The sequence below is a fragment of the Amblyomma americanum genome, chromosome 4 (genome assembly GCF_052857255.1).
Source record: "Amblyomma americanum isolate KBUSLIRL-KWMA chromosome 4, ASM5285725v1, whole genome shotgun sequence".
In the NCBI taxonomy this organism is placed as follows: Eukaryota; Metazoa; Arthropoda; class Arachnida; order Ixodida; family Ixodidae; genus Amblyomma; species Amblyomma americanum.
The window spans coordinates 175,057,927-175,082,419 of NC_135500.1; the positions used below are offsets into that span (position 1 = coordinate 175,057,927).

The 24,493-nt window shown below is 41.5% G+C and overlaps 1 protein-coding gene across 1 annotated transcript; it reads right to left on the minus strand.

Annotated features, from left to right (window-relative positions):
• On the minus strand, window positions 1–23,655 carry LOC144128698 (sister chromatid cohesion protein PDS5 homolog B-B-like). Its single transcript, XM_077662326.1, has 16 exons — window positions 23,549–23,655; window positions 20,715–20,822; window positions 19,202–19,411; window positions 17,956–18,042; window positions 16,738–16,838; window positions 15,156–15,273; window positions 13,846–13,926; window positions 12,156–12,290; window positions 10,793–10,908; window positions 9,389–9,480; window positions 8,611–8,756; window positions 7,746–7,888; window positions 6,658–6,884; window positions 5,542–5,642; window positions 2,629–2,814; window positions 1–139 (listed from the first exon to the last, which is right to left on the minus strand). The coding sequence occupies exons 2-16, from the start codon at window positions 20,784–20,786 to the stop codon at window positions 95–97; spliced, it is 1,860 nt and encodes a 619-aa protein (XP_077518452.1). The 5' UTR covers window positions 20,787–20,822; window positions 23,549–23,655; the 3' UTR covers window positions 1–94.
• Window positions 23,656–24,493: the final 838 nt, after the last annotated feature.

Below are 24,493 nucleotides of genomic sequence, written 5' to 3' on the forward strand. Positions count from 1 at the left end.
TTCTTTAGTTTTGCCATGCATACTGAGGAAATTTATTATTCATTTGGAACATAAGCATGAAATGAAGAACAATTGAAAAGACGTTGCGCCATGTTTATTTCAAGTCGTTGACAATATCTGGAAATGCCGTTGACAATATCTGGAAGAAATAACTTATTTTAGTTCATTGCAACACAGTGTAGCTATGCACAAAGGCATACATTCTGTACTTGCAGAAGTCTATGTGGGGTGCTTTACCTCTTCGTTAAAGGGGCTCTGAAACACCTTCCGAGAGGACATCAACTCACTCAATCAAAGAATTGTGTTGTCATGAAAACCTGAGGCAAATAATACACTTTTACCCACAGCAGAGAACCCACAATCGCGCGAAAGTTGTCGAGCCCTTCCCGCCGACTTTTTCATGCTTGCACCTTTCTAGTCGCTTGCACCTGCGTATACAAGTTGAGAGGTGGCTACTAGTTGGATCCTTTCACATGTCGGGCAGCTACCATGGCCGCAGCCAATAAGCCGCATAGCTCCAGCGGGTCAGGCAGCTCCACAGTTGAGTGCTGACCTTTCAGCGTGCAAAAAGTGATGAGAGGAGAGGAAAAGGTGTGAAGACACTGAAATTCAAATTTTGACTACAGTTTACTCGGCTTCTACAAAGCGCATTAAAAAAATTCTAGCTGCGGTGTGCTTTAACATTCCAGGCATACCGCAACTTTATTAGAGCCCCTTTCAGAGCCTCTTTAAAGCGTTCAGTTAAGGCCAGTTCACAAATGCTTGGGGAAGTCTTTATTCATGGCTTGCAACAGAAAAGATTGCACTGTGCAGGGAGACAGCACTGCCAATCTTTGAGCAATATTTGAAAGCCAGTTCACCATTTGAAGCACCTGCAAAACACAGTATATTGTCTTGACGTTGAAGAATTCTTGAATACATTTTGTTGTACACTAATGCATAGCTTCCATCAGAAATAGCTGGACTATTCATAACAGCACCAGTGAAGGAAAACTCCTGCAATACTTCCAGCTCAGCGATGACAGTTAAAATGATCTGATTCAGTATACGTCACTGCACTGTTGGCTACTGCACTAGCTGTTTACAATTGAGCTTGAAATGTTGCCTAAGAGTGCAATTGAACTACCTTCCCAACCAGTCGAGTGCATAGAACAGGGCTGAACAGCACTCTGCACACCCAACATCTCGCAAGTCAACTAAGTTTGGTCTAAGAGCAATGAATTTTTTGCTGTCATTAGCCTGGCTACGCCCAGTGTAATACAAAGACCTCTTCCATATTCAAGACCCACTGAAGCACAGACCTGCACAGATGGCATTGCTCCAGCGCGCACGTTCTAGCTCATGTCTTTTGCTGCTAGGATAGAAACAATACTGGCGGTGTGGTGCTAATATATACCTGTTGGGAAAATGGCCTTTGTTATTTTATTTCAGAGGACATTTTTATTGTTTGTCGATGTGATCATCATCATCAATTTATGCTGGTGCTATGGTGCCGACGAAGTGCACGAGTGCCATAGGGAAGATTTATTTTGCTGTCCAAAAGCGGAAACAGTTGCCATTGTGTTTTCATTGCTGATATTGAGAGAGCAGAGAAACGCAAAGTAAATGTGCTTAAATAGCACACTTAAAATAGTAGACGATGATGATGATCACAGCAGACGAACAGGGAAACCGAGCGCCTTCAACGACCTAAAAGCTAACGAAAGTTTGCGCACGCTACTCTACAGGACCATGCCATCTGTGCAAGTCTGTAGTTCAGTAGGTCTTGTCCACAATCCTCGTTAACCCTGTCCTGTGCCAGCTGCATTCGCATTTTCACTGTAAGCTCTACAATCTCGTCTGCCAACTTGACTTTCTGCTGCTTCCTGCTGTGCTTACTGTCTCTTGGAATTGGACCATTGTTTATCTGTTCTCTGTGGTACATGCTCTGCTCATGGTTGTCATTAGCTCAAATTTGTTCCCTGACCCACCCTGCTCTCTCCCCACCTCTCAACATTACCCTCATAATTTAAGTTCACCTTTCCATAGCTCACTGCAGTGTGTGCAATTTAATTTCAAGGCTTCCCTATTTTGTGCATTCCATGTGTGACTCATGGAAAAGAAAGTAGGCATGGCTTGTGAGATGCCTCTGTTCTAGCAGTGACCTTGGTACCATTATCACAAAAAGCAACATTTATGCTTGCAACGTTATGCTGCATGTGCGTGGACTACTAATAGAAGAAAGAATCATATGAAAAGGCATGCTTTAACATTCCAGGCATGCCGCAACTTTATTAGAGCCCCTTGAACACAGCTCAGTTAAGGAGAGTTCACAAATGCTAGGAAAATTCATTCAAGGCTTGCAACGGAAAAGATTCCTTAGGGGGTGGAGCTTCCTGACCTACCGGAGCTATGCGGCTTATTGGCTGCGGCCATAGTAGCTGCCAGACGTCTGAATGAATCTAACCAACAGCCACCTCTCAACTTGTATACGCAAGTGCGAGCGACGGAGGAGGGTGCGAGCGTGAAAAAGTCGGCGGGAAGGGCTTGCAAACTTTTGCACTTGGTTTCGCGTAGGAATTGACTACAAACTGTTCAATGGCCCCACAACTAGTAACGTGAAGATGAGAATACATGAAAATTTCAAACCTTGAAAAGCTGCAAATCTCTAGGTGCGTGTGACAGGCTTGTTGCAGGTTTCAGCTCTGCAATGTGATTCAGGAGCTGCTCCAGGTCGTATTTACTCAGAGCAGCTAATGTAGCACTCCAAAGAAGCCTCTCTGCCTCAGGTAGAGCTCTGCTCTTTGTGTTCCGGAGGTGCTCCAGCATTGCATCCTGAAGGGTGAGCCAACAGAGATCAGGTACTAGGCACACACTGGCTGTCCAAAAGGCATAGGTAATTATTTCTTGTTTTCAGTTTAAGTGGGCCTCGCATGGCCTGCACAAGAAAAGACAAGCAAGATGAATTCGTGCCATCCAGAAATTTCTCTAGCTTCGACCTCAGTGTGCAGCCTTTTTAAGGTGAACCTGTCTGAGACGCTGAGATACTGGCTTGTTAAAGATGCAGCATACCTAAGAACAAATTTTCTTTTTTTTCTGAAAAATTTGGGAGATGTGGCGATTGAAAACCAAATATCGGATGCATTTGTTGCATTAATGTGTCCATTATGCCAGTAAATACAATATTCGAACGTAGGCTATGTGAACATAACCCATGCCTTTTAGGGGGATGCAGCGTTCTTCAAGCATTCTATTTTTTGATGGATATTAGATGAACATGTTTTTGCACGTTTATAATGCTCCCAAAACTACATATACAAAATTTCTGCATTATATTTCAAGAAAAATTTTTCTTTTCTACACCTTCTGGAAAAGCTGAAGACAATGAAATGCAGTAGAAGACTGGTTTGACCTTCATTGGATTTCTGAATGTCTGTTTGGAGTCAAGACGATCTTAAGACTACTGTTCTTCCTCAACACAAACATTTAGTAGTCATCTTTAGTGGTAGTGTTGGCAAAGACGAGTGTGGCCTAAAAACAAAATATCATCAGAGTTCATAATTTGTCAAACTTAAAAAACTATATTTTCATTGTATTTAGTGCAGTTCTGGGAGTGCAACAAAAAACTGGGTCAAAATAGACGAAACATTCGTGCAGAAATCCATCCCACAAGGATTGCAACAGCCCAGAAAAGTATCTAGAAAAACGCTTTCAAAGTTGGGTGCCACGTTTGCTTCTCTAGAGGGCACCAGGGTTTCAGCCCTAGGTATTTGTATCACTTGGCCGTGGACTTCCTTGTGTTTATTTCTGCGAAAAATCAGCAGATGTTTTGTGGTGTTTATTTCTTTTTGGGAAATTCGTGTTCTTTGGCTAGTTGTATGGTTGAAGTGCTAAAAGCGGTGATTATCAACTTTTACAAAAGAGGTGATAGGCGCAAGAGCATCAGTTTTCTTTTTTTTTTTTTTACAATCATTGGTGCACACACTGTGCACAATTGGTTGTACTAGTAGGCTGCTAACCTTGTATGTTGACTCAATTATGTTAACGTTAACATCATCCAACTTCGAAAATGCTTGTTCAAAGTTAAACTTGAGTTGTTAGGTGCTCGAGAAAAAACGGTAGTCGCACGCATGTAGTTTCCAAAACAACGGAGCGACGACTACAGCACTGACACCATATGAGGGCCAGTTTTGACCTCGGGCTGAACCTTCTTCAGGCTGCATTTTCGCCGTACTACAAGTCTGTAGACTTTTTGGAGCGCATGAAATCCTCCAGCAACACTGTTTTCAACACTGGTCAACAATTTCGATGTCTTTTTAGGGGTCACCTATGAACTGCAAGTCAGTGTTTAAGCAACTTATCTGAACACCTTGTAGAAGTAAAAAAGTTGAAAGTTATAATCCTAGCTCCTGAACGGCCATGTTCATTAGGCTGCCCATGCATCAGTGTCCTTCAGCAGGTGCCTGATCCCACTTCTTTAGCACGGCGATAAGTTTCACACCAGGGAGAGGATCTTGTAAAGGAGGTTCTTCTCCGACTGAAGCGCCTTTGTAACCTTGGGTAATGAAGGAGATGTCTCGTATAGAAAGGTCATTCTCAGAAGTTTTTTAATATTCTAGTTTAGACAAGTGCCTTGATCTTTTGGCTCCTCCCTCTGACAGCATCAGTACTTTTGAGAAACGACGAAATTTGGTGCTAATGCTTCACAACATCAGCAACGGGCTGATAGAAAATCATCATGGGGGCTAACTGTGAAGAGGCTACTTTGTTCAGGACCTAATAAATGATAGACAGCATTGAACTTAACCCTGCAGTTCCTGGCAGCTCTCCATGAAAATCATGAATGGGGACTCTCCACAGAGGCGGCTAATCCTTTTGCCCATGAGCTCGGCCCGATGCGAGGTTTTATTTGCTGTAGAATAAAGAAAATGTTTGATGTATTGGTCAGTAAAATTTGTACTGATGACAATACACCGTTTTGTACTTTTTTTAGAACAAGTGTCAGTCCTTGATTGCCGATGTCTGAAACCCATGCAAGACAAGCTTGCGTAGTGAGCCAGTTGCTAGGGGCAACTGTGGAGGAGGAAACTTTTGCTCTTTGTGTGTTTGCAACTGTGCGTGGAAGTGAGCTGAGGCACCAAGTTTGAAGATTAAAAAAACAAGCCTTTCACTGACCTCAAGACAGTGCCGTAGCCAGGTGCGCCGGGTGCCTTTAATATATAAGGAGTTCAAAAACTGCCGATTTTTTATTGTTTCACGCGATATGCAACATTGTCGCAGCTGATAAAACAATTTTTTATGTTACTTCCCTGTAGATTTCAGCAGTAAAACTTTGGGACAGCATAGGAAAGGGATCATAAGAGCAGATTCTTAAATTTTTAGAAAATCGAATCTTTCGCCATTTTTCGCGATTTGAAACTCGTGTCCCTGTTTAAACTCCATCATACGTGGTTCTCCGACAGGGATTAAGTTGCAGCTTCTGCATGAGTAACACTATACGCTATGCCACATCATTGCCCCTACCTACATCCAAGAATTAGATTACGTAGCAAAAATGTTTACCCTGTTGAAGGCAATGGCGGATGACTGCTGGCTGTTCAAAGCATTGAGAAAGTTGGAACATGCAGGCTTGTCTTTCCTAAGCTCTTTTATGAGCAGGCTGTCTGTAAAGAACACAGTAAATGTCAATATGGTTACTTCTCTAACCTGTACTCTGGCGTCTATCTTCTTGAAATGTAAAAATCTGGCGGCTCTTGGCTGACTGTGCATGCCACAGGCAAAAATTAAGAGCTCCACCAGCCCTCGAGTAAGAAAAATCACAGTTAAATGCCTGACTAAACTAAATAGTTAAGTTGCTCATGAAAAACTTGGGAAACAGCTTTGCCCTCTGGTCTAACTATTCCAAGCATAACACAAGCTCAGAAGTGCCCTCATTATGCAGTTGCTGCACTGAATTGTACAAAATTCAATTAATTAACAAGAAGAGCTGCTATGTTGTGGCAGATCAATTAAAGTTCTGCTTTAACCTCTCAATTTTTATATGAAATGGCAAAATTTGAACATACTGAAGCATGGTTTTAATAACTGTACCTGTTGAAGTGCTTGGCGAGCTAAAAAACGAACACCTTAAATAAATACCTCGGCTACTGTGACAGTTGCCAATATCTTAACGAAGCAGTGTCACAACACACTCAAGCTTAAGACAATTTTGTCCACTGCAACAGGTGGAATCGGCATCCAGTAACAGAAGTCAGCAGAACCTTGACATTGCATTTGTTATTGATGCTACAGGTAACAAAAATATAACGCCTTTATTATTTTCAAGGAGAAGATAAAAGGGCTGTGAAGATAAAAGAAAAAAAAGGGATGCAGTAGCCATCTTAAACTTGGTGGACACCTGAACCATGCTGTATGGGAAGGGAAAGGAGAGAAATTGTGCACATACTCAACACATGCAATGTATGGGTAGGTCCAATTCTCTAGTCTTGAATTCTGCAATTTACGGCAGTTTCTTGCAGATCTATACATGTCAAAACCCTCCATCTGTCGGACTCTATGTTGAAACTATTCTTTCGAATGCAACGTTTTGAATCCATAGTGATCGGATAGTTACATCTATTCGCTCTTTTCCTTATATTCAGATTGTGCCTATGTGCTCAGTTAATTTTTATTTCTCACCTTTAGTGTCCGCAGCTGCGGATCTGTTTGAATCTGGCATAACCGCTTGATGTAAAAGATTTTTAAGCTTGGCCTGTGCTTGCTGCAGGTTCTCATGCAGACATTGAAATGCCAAGAGCTCTTGCGTTCCAAGGTTACAGTAGAGTGCATACAGAAGCTCCATGCGGTATGATGAGGACAGTGCTACTGGTACAAGATACAGCGCATACGTCTGGTTCACAAGCATTCTGGAACAAAAGAAGCAAGGAATAAAACAGTAGAGACTTCTAAGGGCATGCTTATAAAATGTGATAACAGTAAAACAACAAGACTAACAAAAATAATATACTTCTGATTTGTGTCAAAGTTTCGACGCTATAAACAGCCAACTGAGCCACCCAAACTAGAAGACGTCCATGCATGTCCATGCTCATGGAGGAAGAAAAACTTGGGAAAGCCCCTTGGTATAAAAGCTGCACGCTGAAAACTGTGCTGAAAGTCGCATGCTTTTACAAGGACTACTGGCAGTCTTTGGCCGCCGGCGCATACAGTAGTAATGCTAAGCACAGCGGCGGCGTCTGCTGCGTTGTCTGCTGCACATGAGCAAACACGCTGAGACAGCAGCCAAGCAGGGGAAGCCAGCTTCAGAAAATGTGAAGTAACCACCTTCTTTTCTTTCCTTCTCTATGTCCATGCTTATCTGTAGAAATGTGCATTGAAAGAGCATTCGTTTTTACAGACCAACTTCAACTCAGAGGTACATAAAGTGGAAGAACCTGTGAAATGAGGCAGTGGAAAATTTTTGCAGCTGCTCACTTCTGCACAAGCGAAATGTGAGGCCAATTCGTGACACCTACTTGTTATACCTATTCCTGGTTATAGTAACACTGCTGCATATACTTGCATGCACTTCTCAGTAATCTTCGAAGGTACACAAGGAACTACCCACACATGCCTGGGCAACAACTGCTGGCCTTGTAATGACCACTCTCCAGCAAGAAAAAGAAAGGAGTTAAGAGGGAAGGCAAGGAAGGGCGAGAGGTGATGGTGTTCGATGTCTATGACAATGGTATCCTGTTATCCTGTAAGCCCTAGAGGTATGTACTCACCGGTCATGGGCATTCTTCCTCTTATGCACTTGGAGGATCATGTTGGCAATCCTCCAAACAAGCTCCCGTGGGCAGGATCGCTCAATGGCCATGCTGCTGTACAACTTTCCAAGGCAAGAAATGGCTTTCTCACGAACTCTAGCCTGAAAGAGAAAGAAAATGAAGATAGTGCAGACTTTGACATTTTTGAAGTAGTGCTGATGACAGTTTAAGATAAACATTTAATGGGCAGCTTTTCCACCTTCACTGAAACGTGATTAAGAAACAGAATTTTTCCAATGCTCGTTGGCAGCGGCTTGGTGAGCTGCAAATAATATGTGATGTGAAGCTTGGACGATAACAACTCTGGATCTTCACAAACACCTGCAGATCTTTATGGAAGGCCAACCCACCCCCTGTGCAGGTGGAGTTCTTAACGCCTCCTGATAAGCTGCTGCTCTTAAGCTGCACTAATATAATCTGGGCAACGTGTGTGGAGGACCATGTGGTCAAACTTTCAAAACACAGAATACTCCAGAACAAACCACAAGATTTATAAATACAGGGCATCTTGAACACTGAACATGACAGCCAAAAATGGCTTATAAAAAAAAAGTTTCATAAGAGCAGGAGCAGAAAAAAAAAATTGTTAGTGTAAGCAGTCATGCAAGAATGGCAATGTCTTTGTGGTGCTGGAATGGTAAATCTAGATTAAAAACAATAACAGCAATGGTGGTGGTGGGTCAAAATTGAGCAATAAGTTGCTCTTGTGCAGGAAGCTCGGATGAATCCCTTCTGTCATGCATGAAAGCAGTCAATGTGGTGGTCATAAGCAAGCAATTTAATCATGATAACAATAGTCTGAAGAAAAAACGAATCCACCTACCGAAGCAAAGTGAGTGTTAGCTTCAAGGAGAGCAATTAGCTGATCTGTGATGATTTCTAGGTTCCTCAGAGCAGCCTCCGTGACCAACTCTGTGACAAAGTACCTGACAGAAGCACTGCTACTTGGCTGTGTTCGCAATAAAGCATCTGCAACAGATATCAAGAACAAAAAGTGTCAAGGCGTACACAGCCACATGAAAAGACTGACAGTCTCGCTGGTTGCTCTCAAGTTTTCATGCACTGATCTATTTTTCACTTGATGTTTGGCTCACGGACTGAAGGACTGCGTAAATTGCTCATACATTTTATACTTTATCTCGTGTATTATATGAATATACATTATCTTGCCTCAGCTGTTGGTAGGTCTGCAAGAAAGTGGCATGTGGATGCACTACTGTGCAGCATTTCTTGTCCAGACCAACTCTGATGCCAGAGTCAAATGCCACATGGTGGGCCGGCTTTAGAGCACATGAGTGGCTGATGAGAGTTTTAAAGAAAAAGTAGAAAATGCCATGCTTTTCTCAGCAAGAATTTCCTTCCATAAAATTCACAAGTTTACGCCACTGTTTTATTTTTGTGGCCTGGTGCAAGAACTGGATCTGTCCACAGGATCAAAAATTGCAATGTCTGCACATGTGAGAATGCATGCGTGCACATACATGCATGCACATACGCAGAAGGTACTTGGGTTAATGCATGGTTTGTGTCTACCAGTTTATCACAGATATGTATTTTATGCCTTGGCTACTAAATTTAATGTTGCAGTGACCACTACATACCAATCACATCTGCAGAGAATTCACGCAAATCCAGGAAGCTTGCAGTCTCTTTGAAACACATGGCTTGGATGCGAAAGCAGCTGTCGGCATATCTGAATAGAGCATCATCACAAAATGTGCAGCACAATTATATGACTGTAAGAAGAATTGCATGCTTTGCTATTCTGCAAAATTCCTTGAGAACAGGCACAGCAAGGCTCAATTAAATTTAAGCAACATTTTTTCTGTGACCGGCACTGCCACGCAAGAGCTTATGGCTTAGGTTTGTGCCATGCCTAGTTATGAGTGCAATAGCTGTAACATTCTTTCTCAGTTTCAGAATGCTGTTTCAGAATGGGTTCCAGAATGCTGAACTTGATGAAATTTACAAAAAAGACACCTATAGAAGGCATTTATTTGCATTCTTAAAGCTAAAATCACCCTTAAATTAGCTTGTCACATGAAAAACTTCTTTTGCCACTTCAATGTTCTTGTTGCACCATGTTGTATTTAGCATCAAGGAGGTGTCGCATCATCAAATAAGTAATGCGTGCAGGAAAGAACAAATACCTTACATTAAAAGGTGTAAATGCTGAGTGGTAGATAATACATAACATTTAGTACATACCGCATAGTAAGTACTGTATGCAGTATGTACGTACCACACACACACACACACTCCATACATGAACAAATAACGGTGTGAGCAGCAGGAAAAGAGATATACTATACTGGTACTTCATCTCCCTATCAGAATGAGCACCATTTTCACTCAGTTGTGCTTCTTGTCTCAACCTTTCCCTGCCTTTCCATTTGTCTTTCTATCTCTCTCGTCTCAACCTCGCTGCTTTCTGTGCCACAAAGTACTAAAACCGTCATATACCACAGATACATGCAAGCAAGCAAGCAAGCAAAAAATAGGGGTTCATTCAGAAAGGTTGTTCCCCCGGAACCAAGAAACTTGGCAGGTGCAGATACCAAAGTGAGGAACACGGATAGCGATCATTCAAGTGAACAGCTTGGCTTTTGGCTCGCTGCCATTCACATACATACACTACACATTCCAGCAGACAGTGAGGCTCTTAAAAGAGAATTTCACAAGCACTGTAACAAATGAATGATCTCCCAATGCAAGCATGCCTCGCACTGAACCAAACATGATAGCACCGGTAGCAAAGCTAAAAATTGCACCATGCAGAAGACAGTGCCAGCTAAGTTTGTGCAGCCATAGTTTAGTAGTTGTCCTCTTGACTGGAAATTGTGCGGTCTCTTGAAGCTCAGTTCATGAGCTTCAATGAGGTTGTAATGTAGCAACCCACTATTTTTGCCTCAAGATGGCGTCACTATATTCTGCAGTTTATATGACACAAGCCTTCATTCACTTTAAAAAGTGCTGACATCACATGATCTCCAAGCAATGCTTACCTTTCCAAGTACAACCTACAAATCCACCTAGAGCCAGGAGCCAAATGAAGGGATCTTCTAGATGCCAAGTAGGCCACTGACTGTGCAGCCAAAAACCGTTCCCGAGGGTCCCGAGACTGCACACAGAAAGGGACAGGAAGAAAAATTTGTGCAATGTGCTGCATTGTCCCTGTGAGGTACAAAATCCTGCCATAGTTATCAATGATAGGTGGTTCTTCACACAAATGGCTTCTCCAGTGTCCATATCTGCATACATCAGAAAGAATAAATTATTTTCTAAGCAGCTGTTCAAGCTAAAATGACAGTAATAATTGCGTTTAGAGATATTTTAAAATTTTGCAACTGATGGAAGGAAGATATTGATTAGGGTCCCAACAATTTAACAAACAGAAAATTAAAAAAAAATTGAGATAAATATTTGTTTCGAAGCTATGAAAACGGACTGTGCCTGCTAACGGATTCAGACAACAATGGCATCTTGAATATTTATCTGCAAGGTGTACCATTATTTATAAATAAGACTCATGTCAAACTTCCTAAACAAATACATATAACAATTACATGGCATCAATTTCATTTGGTCTGAATGTGTTGGCAAAGCCAATTTTAGAACAGTAATATATTCAAGTTTTCATTATGAACGTACATAGTCATAGAACAAAAAGTCAAACTGTTAGATGGATTTGGTGCTAATTTTTAATGCAAATTACAGGTCCAACTGGAACTTGGCCCAAGCACACTCTCCATCCTAAGTGCACTGCACACTCACTGTGCTCCTGCTGAACTTGCATTGGAAGCAGTGATTGCTGAAGTAGTAAACAACAACAAAGGGTTTTGTTGTTTACTCCAACTCCAAATCCATACGTATCTTTGAGCCTTCAAAAATGAGGGCTCGACATCAAGATGGCCTTAGTAGCCTCTGGGCCATAAAACATCAATTGTCATCACCATCATCAAATGCTGCACATATGTGATACCTTGAACCTAGTTAAGTAAAAAATTTGGCTTAACTTGATGTCCTGTGCAACTTATCCAAAGCTTTTAGCTGGAGCAAGTACAACCTCTACCTGTCTTATCAGCCTTCCAAAGGTGGATAATGTTTTGGATTCTATCACAGCAACAAGTTAGAAGAGCTTGATTCTATTAATAGTCCAAACATATATATGGTGGTGACAATCTGTTCTTCTGTGCTTGATAAATACTGGCTATCATAATGTAGTGACCAGGAGGTATTTAAAGCTTATAGCAGTTGGAAAATGCAACCAAGGGATAAAAACTAATATGATTTTATAGCTCTATAGGAACAGAGTTCACGATGTTTTGAATACTAAAGGAAAGCGGACACCATGAGTGGCTCTGTCACCTCAATCATTGCAGCGAGTTGGCCAAAGGCAAGTGATGTGGCCTTGGGACAGATGCGAACCACTTCATCCAGGATGTGCACTGACTTGGCCATGGACATTCCATCGGAGCTTTCCGATACAGCACCTTGTAGTAACTGCACAGTTATGGTACGCACTGTAAAGTAGTGTGCTGCATGACACGCACGCTGTTCTCTACTTAACAGCAAAAGTCGCCTCAAATGCTTTTGAGAAAAGACTCGGGACAAACTTGGGCTTGCATCATACTGCTCACACAGCAGGTGACAGGAGCTTTCCTGAGGCATAAAATAAATGAAGTCCTGACCCCAAAATATTAATTATTTTTAGGTTCAGTTGCTGTAATTTGGCATGCCTGTATTTAAAGGTCTATAGTCACCACATTTTTGCTTATGTGTTTCTTCTATCAAATTATGCGTTAGACATTAGAATACATGAACAACTGCATGGTATTTGCCTACGGCCGCTAAGTAATTCATAAACGATTTTCTTTTCTCATGTTGTTTCAGTTTCATCACCTGAATGATAGCTGGGACGTATAGTTCACACTTTGGTCACGTGAGGCATAAAAAAAAAAGGCAATATAATTGCTGATATGTCATTTGTTGTCATTCCAGCTTCTTCAAGCAGGCTGGTTTAAGTGTTGTAGCGAATTAAAACTACATATCAGCATTTATACTGCAGGTTTTTTTCGAGCCTCACGTGACCTAAGTGTGAACTACACATCGCAGCCATCGTTCGGTTGATGAAACCGAAATGGAAACAGCATGAGAGAAGAAATTTAATTATAAATTATTCAGTGGTCGTAGGCGAATACCATAAGGTGATCCATGTATTATAATGCCTAATGCATCATTTAAAAGAAGAAAACGTGCAACTAAAATCAGGTGTCTATAGGCCTTTAAATGCATTAACAGTTTGGCAATTTGTGAAATGTGCACATCTTCAAACACAGTATCGAGGACAGAAAAAGACAAAAAGCAGCAAGCATGCATATCTTGGGACTATCAGAGGTGGCTCATTCATGACTCTTTTTCCACCTGCTCACTCGCACACACACTTCATTGATTCACTTTGCACTTCACTTCACATGCACATTTCATTATGTTAAGATGGGAAATGTCTGAACAAGAGCGAGTCTGCCAACATAACAAAAATAAAACTGCTGTGCTACCCTTTGCACTGCATTTAAAGGTACGGGCCCTTATTAGACACTAAGCTAACATCTCTAGTGAACATTACAGGGTGCCTCCTCATCCTCCTCTCACTGGAATTTTCCTTTTCAGCATTCGACCTAACATGCAGGTGTCATTAAAAAAGAAACTGTGGTATTGTTTTTACTGTAAGACAGGCCTTCGGCTTTGTAATCTTCAGAGGCTGGCGCTTAACGAAGACGACGACGAGAAGCGCCGAACGCTCGGTCCCTCTTGCGTGCTCTGGACTGACGGTTGCCTCTGGTCTGTGCCTGGACTGTACCGCTGGTTGTTTGCGACGCTGTCCTTTGCAAGACGTTCCTTATTACATTACTATTGGTAAAGGGCAGATCATTCATTACCTGCACTGCACCAACACACCCTACTTCGCACCAGGTGGCCTCTGTGCCATAAAACATTAATTATCATCATCATCAAATGTTTGCTTGCCAATGTGAACCCAGCATGAGTAGCAGCTCACCGCATCGATAGTCTCCTGCACTAGCAGAGATGAGTTGCGGACCAACTCTTTTGAAACAGCGTAGCAGAATGGCTTCTTCTTCTGAAATGTGAGCAGTATCAAAATTGTAAATGGTTGAAATGCAAATGCACAAACGAAAAATTAGTGTGAATGAAGTTTTGTGCTTTATTATGTCCCCAAAATATTGGAATCAGCATCATCATTGTTGCATACAGCATTAACAAATTCAGGAAGCATCGCCGATGATTTTCTTTGCAGGTATGTGGCTGCAAGCACTCAGGTCATGATCAGTTTCAGCCCTGTAGTGCCTTTTGCATCATGTACAATGCAGACACTATGAGTGCCTGCAGATCTAATTTCTGCTTGTGAAAAAATATCACACCTGCACAGTATTACAAAAACCACATTTTGCCAACACATTTATGAAAACAGAGACATAGGGTAAGCTTCCAGAGATGTACAGAGCATGCTGAAAGATCTCTCATTGTAATAGATAACCTTCCCTGCAAAGAAACTTGGAACTTCAGTGACCCCACTGAACCATCAGTGGGTGACAATGATTTTGAATTTTACTATTGACTTATTGTGTGCACTTGAGTATGCATGTGCAGTTTAATTTCTTCTAGATGCTCAGAAACTAGCCTAGTTTGCTAACTTTAATTATACAGTAACGCTATTCAACAGACCTACATTTTTGTACTGCAGGGGTCAGCGATGAGGAAATTCTTGAAGTTCAGAGTTTCTACCTCACATTTTTACATTGCACAACAATCATTCTTTAGTATGGCCTTTACTCTACACCAATAACTTTAAATTAGGCAGAATGAATACTGAATTATGACTTCAGAAGAACATGGAAAACCATAGCTCTGTTTTCTACATAATCATATGCATTGATATACTAATTTATTTACTACATTATTTAGTAGTACGTGGCACAAAAGGCCGCACAATTGTAACAGTCAATACTAATGTTAGAATTTGCATGCAGAACAACAGACATGATAAATTTCAGTTAAATACGTTACTGAATGCTCCAAGATGTACCCGTGGAAAGTGCACATATTTGGCTTCAGGGTGAAGGAAATGCGTTACTGGCTACATCCAGTGAGCTTTATATGTATAAGAATGCATAAAACATGCTTTCTGCCACCCTCGGTAACTAACAAATGCTGTCAGTGACTATACAACAACGTCAGCATGCAGGCATACATATACTTTTTTTTTGCACAACACTATTTGCCAACTCCACAGAATGCGCTTGATAGACAGAAATGTAAAAAAAAAAGGAGGCTTACAACCATTCACACCTTTAAAGGAGGAATCAAATATGCAAATGTGAAGAACAAGGTCTTCTCCAGTGGCTCGAGGTTGTTCAAAATTGGTGACAAAAACTGCCACCCGGCAGAAATAAGGTCAATGTTGTGGCTGCAAAAGTAAGATGCAAATTTACAGACTCAGTATTTTAACTTCAGTATATCAAGCTGAAATTTGCTGTCTGAAAAATATATGTGTGTCTTAGACAAAATTTCAGGCTCATGTCAGGTAAAGCTCCATCAATTAAAGTATGAGACTCCATCCACGTAGTTTAAGAGATGCAGGGTGAGCTGAACGAATCCACCTTTTTTCTATCTTGCAGTGTCACCACATATACACATACATCATTACATAGTCTGTTTACACAGTTCCCATTGTATCATCAACACTTTATTTCAAGTTTATGGCAAATAAAGGGTCAATAAATGTAAAATAAGTTATGCAAACACTGGTTAGAAAGCCAAAGAAAATGCACGGACATGTTACTATCATTTTTTCTCTTGCTGTTGGAGCAAGAAAGTAAGCAATAATTGAGGGATAGCAGACAATTTGACAAAGTAGAAGGAGCAGCTAGGTACATGCCACTGGGAGCATGTTGGCAACATGGGAGCCAAACCCATGACCTCTGCAGTTGCATGCGGGGCTCTACCAACTCCACCGCAATAGTGGCTGTATCCACTTCTATTTCTGAAGGTATTTATGAAAGTATTCACATGAATACCTTCGAAAGCAGAAAGGCCGGGAGTTTTCTCCACAGCTCGGTAGGCAAAGCACATGACATGTGGAGGTAATGAGTCCAGCTCCCATTTCTACTCTGCCAAACTATCTCCTGTTGAAAATGACTGCTCAGTTCCTTTCCCTCTCTAGTTACAAGGACGACAACAACAAAGAAACACTGATGGCAATATTTCCAGACACCCTCTTAAAGATTTAGCATCCTAACATTCTTCATCCTAATGAGCTCCTCATCTCTCTATACTTGTTTGCTCGAGACCAGAAGTTGGATTTTGCCTTTGTCATGCAGATTCTTTCACGCATCATTCGTGTGGTGATCCCTATCATCAGAGCTCAGGGATGTCGGTGCTCCCCGCACATGCCAATACCAGAGAAACCAGAACTTGCTTCAACTCTGCAGTCATTGTTCCGCTGGATCATGGAGCTCCCATTATGGAACATTGCAAACTACTTCAGCCCTGAAGAGCAAAACTGCAAGCGACGTCACCAGCAGCTGAAGCTATAAAAGAGCAGCGTCTGTCTGCGCCTCTCTGTACAACTGCACGCTCTAACCCTTTCGCCTTTGTCATGCAGACTCTTCCGCCCATCATTCGTGTGCCGATCCCTATCATCAGAGCTCAGGGATGTCAGTGCACAAAGCACCCTGTCTCCATTGCCAGTTTCTAGAGATCTACGAGGCTTTGCATCTAAGTGTACTGGGCACAGACCCAACAAAAACAAATGATATTACAACTTCTGGCACATCTGCATTTTTCACATTACAATATGTTGAGACTAGCAGATTGGAACATTGATTTTAACTGCAAAGAATGCTGACTGAAATGCATTCTTATCTCTCACCTAATAGCATCATAAAGAGCAACAAAGAGGTGGTGGACAACGGTGCCAAACTGAAGCATTTTGGGGTGCAGATCGCAAAACAGTTTTCCATGTCCCACTGTCTGCAAGGAGAGGAAAGTTTAAAGGCATGACACACCAGGAAAGAAAAAGGAAGTGTTCGCATAAGTACATTGTATACATATATATGCTATTTTCAAAGCGAAACGGGGCTACAACAAACCAGGGATGAAATTAGAATGGGCACCATGGCCATTAACAAAGAAATGCACTTATTGTAGGTTTTCAGCATGCAAGCGAATGAATGAACACGTTCAGTATAGTATGTGTATACTAATAAATAGCTTTCAGCAAGCTATCAGTGATCAAATACATCAATGTGGAAAGCAGCATTCATGAAGAATTTAAGCACACTGCCGCTACACTGGGCTTGAGAGAACCACTTGATGTTAGAACACGATTTCTTTATGTTAAACATAGTATTTCACTCAACACAAAATCGGGGCATGCAGTCAACGGTACCATAATAAGGCGCATTTAAAATTTCTGTTCAACTGAAAAGGAAACATGTGGAAGCACTGGTTATTGTAAAGGGACACTTAGAACTCCATCCAATTTTTTTTTGTATTAAATCGATTGTGTGGATTTTTCTTGCTATATTTATGCTTGTTTGACAGCAAAAGACTCGTTTATTGCTGAGAAAAGTAGATCTGAAATTGGAACATTTTTTTCCTGCCACTAGATTCAAACTTCTGGCATCAATACTGAAAAGGACCCTGTGGCGGTATAGCCTATCCTTAGAGATCTGCATGAAAACGACGTTTTTTATTTGCATGCAAGATCCTACAGTGCTGTCAGGTGTTACAGTAGGGGGATAAATAATGAAAAAAAAATAATTACAAAAAAATGCACTGCAACACAGCAGTTTGGTCGCAAAGATAGCTTGCAGTGGTGGCATCTGTATTTCAGTTTCCAACCATTTCTAGTATGAAAAAGCTATGTTCTCAGTGATATTAGCAAAAACTATGTTCTCAGTGATACTAGCCTCTTTTTCATTACACTCACCAATCCTGATACAGGACAAATTTAAAATGCCCCTTTCAAAAAGTACCCGCACATGAATGTTTTTGGCCTGTTAACATAAAATGCCACTGCTGCCCTTGAATCGGCATGCTTTTGTTTTTAAAAAAGTTAATTGCAAAGGAGTAAAGATGCACGTGCCTTGAATAGTTCCCAGCGATCTTCAAACAGTGGATCTGTAGAGTTGCCTAGCATGGCCAACTGATCAACAAGAAACTGCAACACATCCTGAAATACAAATTTTTTCATGAGCACGGGGATTTTGCATGGGATATCAGCAGAAGCATGCTTCTGTAATCAGCAGATCAGACATTGATCCAAAAGAGCCTTTGCCTAATGAATAAAATCTGCTTCACTTGGAGCCTGCCATAATATTTGATAAGAGAACTGTACATATCTGCAGCGGTTATCTTTCACACATGCATTTCACCATGATTGCATACTGTAAAGTTTCAAAGTGAGACTAGCTGCCATTTACAAGTCTTGCAGACTAAGGAGGAGAAGGAAAGGCAGGGAGATTAACTGGAAGAAGAAACCGGTTGCCTGCACTGCACTGGGGAAAAGGGAAATTAGAAAAACAAGTGAATTTTGTCAGTGTATAAAGCACGATTCTAATCCTGCATGTTTTATTCAACAAACCTGATGCGAAACCAATTCTGCATTAGCCTAATTTACATGCTTGATTCACAGAACATACTGCCAGACACTGCCACATATACAGCACAGGCATCAAACTACCCTGCAACAGAGCAATGAATATGCACCACCCCTTCAATCTCTCCGAAGTAAAATTCAAAACAAGATTCTATTAATACATGAACCACAGTGAGTAATCTCTTGATAATTTGGAGTTGGGCTAGTTGGTGTCAGATCATGTCGAGAATAGTGCTGACACAGCATGTAAGCATAGTTTGACACAACACGAGCAGCAACAACACGAGCAGTACTGTTTTCTCAACATAAACAGAGGGGAGTTTTTCTGTCTTTTTATGTTTATTGGGGGTGGGGGGGGTTGTGTAATATGACAACCGAAAAATATGTTCCACAACAGCTAACATGTGCAGACAGATTCTATAGAGAAAGCAGCAAGTGGTGTATCTGCACCGAATGGGATGGTTTGATTCAGTTTAAAGAAACAGCTGTGAATCCACTCTGCAACAGTGATTGTGCTTTGCTCTCTAGATTTCATGTGGGTGTTAATGAGTGATTACTCCCTAATACAAGTCTACTCCATCTTGGGGGATTCACCTAGAACACTGTACTACATAGAGTAACATTACTGATGAACTTCCTAGAGCTCACAAAAAGGACAAAAACGTCAGACAGAACATACAACATCTTGCAAAAATTTTTCTCTGCAAGGGTTACCCAAACCAATCCAACTGACCACAAGGCTGCCACGGCTGTACGGCACATTGCTGATTGTTGAAAGCATGATGTGGGCGTGACAACACGCTGTCATCAGCTGGACTGCTCTGCTTTTGTGCGAGAGAAAGCCAGTGTCACTGAGTAACAGTGCAAGGCCGCCGACCCAACCTCTCTCCACTCCATCGCAGTCACCAGGCAATGCCAACTGCTTACATTGAAGTACGCAGGTCTGGAAGAGAATCGGGGCAGACTAGTAGTTACCCGTTACAGGGCAAAAAAAAAAAAATGCACTGGAGAGAGTCCCTTTTGCCACAGCCAAAAGAGGTGCAGATAGAAATACAATCAGCAGCAATGAATACACTTGACCCTCATGAGTTGGTTACTTAGCAACAGAACCATAACCTGAAAGCAAAGTAAGCGGTAGCAAAGGGCACATATACAGTCGACTCTTGATAATTCAGACTTTAAGAGGACAGGAAAGTTGCTCAAATTATGAGGAGTTCAAATTAAGGGGAGCCTTTTTAATACCCTTGATATTGATGGGAGTGAAGTCTCAGTTCAAATAAACCAAAAGTTCTAACCAAGCAAGTTCAAATCAAAGCGAGGTAGTTATGCAGATTGCTGAAATGCGCACATTATTTGGCTTTTCAGACACCAGTCGCAATCTTGGTAATTATCAGACCAGTATGGTAGCAGCTGAAATTACATTAAGAAAGTGACAGGTGATAAAATAGCACAATACAATTCTCTGGCTGAGTCCTCAAAACTGCATTTTCTTCCTGGCCTCATCATATGTGAGCACATCAGTGAATGATAAAATAATGGTGGTTCCTTTGACATACTGATATCGAGAGAAGCCCATTCATATATTTCTTGAAAACTGCCCCACATTCCAGCCAGTGAGAAAAACAATTTGTAGCTACTTCACTGATGAGGTCTCCTTTTAACAAGTCTGATAATAGGTTATTACTGGAAAAATTAAAACTTGATGCTGAACTTTATTAGTAATCTTAAGTGCGGTAAACGATATGCACAGAGGCTATAAAACTGGATGAACTCTTAATTTAATTTTTTTTTACAATGGACTGCATTTTCTTCAGAACAAATATAACATAAAGCACCTCAATAAACAAAAGTAACTGGAGCCTTGTACAGTGTGCCAGAGATGAACTGGCACTTTGCACCACTAAAACTGAGAAGTTTGTCAGGCACAGCTTCAACAAGAGCGAAGCAGGGTTTCCATCTGAGCTAGTAGGTGGAAATGACCTTTCAAAGAAATATAACTGAGTATAATCAACTACAAGTATACTACCTTATTTTGCAAAAAGGGGAAAAAAATTCCATTGGAACAGTGCAACAGTATGTTTTGTCTTGTCCAGAGGTGTGCTTTCACTGCTGGACCACCAAGAGATTGATGCAGCAACGACTACTTCAAATTAAATGACAGCTTTGAGCACTCAAACCTCTTTACAAAGCATTACATTTGGAAAGATATAAATGCAACTGTATTATAAAGAAACTGGGCCACGTACCCGGAGCTGTGCTTCTATGAACTCGGTGCTTGAAGTGCTGTCAAAGGGCTTTACATAAGGAGGGTAGATCATGCTTATAATCACAAGGATGGCCCTGCCAAGAGGTCCCTAGAGCCGCAACAGAATGAACAGGGCCAAAATATGTAACAAATGGACACTTGGCAGTAGTTCCCAATAAGCTAAATTTTTACCTTGTTTATGCTAAATGTCTGCCAACATAATACAATGAAAGGAACTAAATGCTACTTTTTGTACCGGAAGAACTTGGCACTCTTCACATTGCAGCTGGTATGATTTTTTAATTTCAGTTATCGAAATGCAAAACAAATAACCAATGAACTTTCTGCACTCTGAGAACATGTGAAAGGGATGGAAACTCCTTGATGAAGCAGCAGAATGACCCTAGTCATGACTCATGAGAAGCACAAGAAGTGAATAAATGAGCACAGCCATACTTGCAGATAGCATTATATGTTAATGATAGGGAAGCGCTACTCTTGGTTGGGTTTCAAGAAGAGAGTCTGGAAGCATCAAAAAGGCACCATGCCATTTCCTTGCCTGCTGCCAATTTCTCTGGCACCAAATCAGTTTTCAAGTATTGCACGTCTTGTTTGTCATCAGCAGATGTGGCCACATTTTTTTTGCAATGTGTTGAGGTAACAGAATGTAGATCGTGCATTGAACAAATGGGAGAGGAAAAGGGCAGAAAGGTAAGCCTTCTCTGTCATTTTCTACAAGATGCACTTCAAGAGACTTATTTGTGACCGAAGGTGTTGACAAGTTTTTGTGCATTTCATCCCAGCAAACTGTAATTGCACAGCAGACATGACATGCAGACGAGGCACATGGGGGTCATCAATGCATTTGCAACACCATTTTTAACTAATGGTTTTGTTGGAATTTTTTTTTAGCTTCTGACTTATTACAAGGGCCATCTGTGCTACTGCACTGTGAAATTAAACAAGCTGCTGGGAGAGTTGGTTCGCATTTTTGGACATAACTGTATTTATTTATTTATTTATTTATTTATTTATTTATTTATTTATTTATTTATTTATACCATAAGGACCCCTTCAGGCATTACATAGGAGGGAGTCAACAAAACAAAACGATAACAACAAGTACATAAGTAACTGTAGTGCAAAAAAGACATTCACCACACCAAACAGGTCAGACACACAAACTTTAAAGAATGACTACGGCATGCACTTATCTGCACATTGCAGAGAATGTGCTTGTGAGCCACACATCTGTAATGGCAAGATTCCATGCAAAAGTAAAAGCGAACTAAGCCACTGTGAGAAGTTTCCCACATAAAGAATTAAGTGGGGTGCTGAGTGTGAACGAAACATTGATGTACATAAATCAGTATTTGACCAATTATCTACTGTTTGATGAGATGTTCACTGTATCAGACAAGGTGTTTGCTTTGGGTAGCATACTCTTCTATTCAGTTTTTTTATTACTTTTTTCTGCATGTTTGCAAACATAATTAAGCTACACACTCATCAGGTATGCTTTTGAGCAATGAACAGCTGTGAATGCAATGTCCATCCTTGTGCCATGCATCTTTGCCTGTAAATATTTTTGTGCAGCAGCTGCCTGAAAATGTTCAGGCCCGATCACACTTGTCTACAGCACTCAAGCAGTACGTGTGCTGTGAAGCTAACGAAGTGAAATCCTGTTATGGCTGCTCTGCTAGGGGCAAGGTGCTTGTGTCTGCACGGTTTACATGTCTATTTGGCTGCATTTGAGAGCAAGTATTATCAGTGAACGCCAGTACCTGCTTTAGAATTTCGCTTCATTTCCCCCACACAGTACCACTCGAGAAGTCTAAGAATGATAAGGCTGTCTACTGTTCAATACAGTGCCATATGAATCCCTCATCCACCTGGTACATTTAATTTTTGTTTTTACTACATTATTGCTCATTTTTCTTCTCCGGCATTTTGTGTTCACATTCTCTGCTTATCTACAGTCTGCAAAATATCTTTTTTTAAAATGAAATGGTTTCATTCACTGCAGACACACACTCTCTTAGTGAGCATTCTGCACGCACGTTTACAAAGATTTGCGTTGACCTATATATTTGCACTGGCCCTTCCCATTCTTGACTCTTGCAGAAGGTGACTGACTACAGCTAAGCACCGTGCTACGTACAAAGAGTTTCAGTTTTGCTACACAGCATCAAGACCGTTAGCAATGCACAATGAAAAGCTTTAAGGCATCTTGTCATCTTCATATTTGCATATGAAGAGGCACGGTTGTGGCGGCCGTAGCCTGAGCACTAAATAATTGGTTTTGAGGAAGGGGGGGGGGGGGGGGGGGGAAAGGTGAAGTAACTTTCTTTGGCGAAACCTCGAACCGCGCCATGAGGGAGGGAGTGAAATAAGGGGGAAAAAAGCGCTGTCCTGGAAGGCTCCGCGGATTAATTTCGACCAACTGGCGCTCGAAAGTCTTTAACATGTACTGACATCGCACAGAACATCGCACACTGCAGCCTCAACTGAAACGCGGCCGCAATGGAAATTTGCGACAGGTCAGTACATATAAGCTGCAGTCAAACAACGCGCCTTTCAGTGAGTATTTTTGCCTGAATTCCTTTATTTTTAACCACAGCCAAGATAGTGGCAGGCTCGGAAAATGCTGGCATACGATGGCAGCCCTGGGGGTTTAGGTTTTGCAAGCAAGCAGCGCAATACACCACTTTCCTCCCTCGCGCCTCCTCAGCAAAAAAGATGAGCAGCACGCGCGGGCACCAGGAGATAAGCGCGCCTGCCGCGCTGCCAAATGATATATGACGCAGTTTGTAAAAACGAACGCATGCTTTTTACCTTGTGTTTGCGGTTTGAAGAAAAGCGAAAATGATTCAAATGCCACGGGGCCACGACCGTGCAAGTGCTGACAAAGGTTGAGAATGGCTGAAAAGATTCGGTTTCGTTTTTCCTTACGCGAGGCGTAGCCTAGAGTAATTCGAGCGCTTGATAATTCTGAAGGTACCTTCTTAATTCATAACCATTTTTTTACACACGATGGCGAATTTTTGTCATCTCTTCTGTGAGTACTAGTTCCGCAACTTTACCGGCGCTCAAAGAAAGCTACCACGTGACAGCTGCTGGCGCATGTCTCGGCCAGTGCACCAATCGGAAAGAGTGCTTCAGAAAAATGCGGATTTTGTTCTCTGGGACACGTTTTGGGACGCAGAACCAGCACCGCTGTCACGTGGAGGCTTTTTATAGTGTGAGTTATCTTTTAAGGCCGACAAAACAAAATACTACTTTAAGTAAAGGGGACCTCGGTGCAAACATATGTCAGCTGTTTTTAAAGGCGATCTATACTTCTTTGTTCCTGAAGCCAAAATTAAAAGTTAGCTAATTAGTCTTTACTAGTTATGTAACTTTGGAGAACAACAAAAACTGCAGACTGTAAACGCGACTCTCAACAGCCCTCAGCTTGGTTTCACTGGTCTGTAACCCGTAGGACACCGCGTCTCTAAAAAGTTTGGTTCAGCTGAGACGCCCCAAGTGAATTTCAGTGGCCATTTCGCGCTAAATATTCCTCACTGTAACGGCGCTCAATACTTCCGTACTCATTCGACGCGGCAAGAAGAAACAACTGCACATTACCCGCTCTGTCGAGCGTCGTAAAAAATTGAAAACTAAACAATTTGACAGGTTTGCCTGTCTGGATGGCTTTGACGACTGATTAGAAACTCTGCAAAGTTTTTCGTTGGAGACTTGCAGAGTTTATTATAACTCGTACAAGCTGTGCGGAAAAGT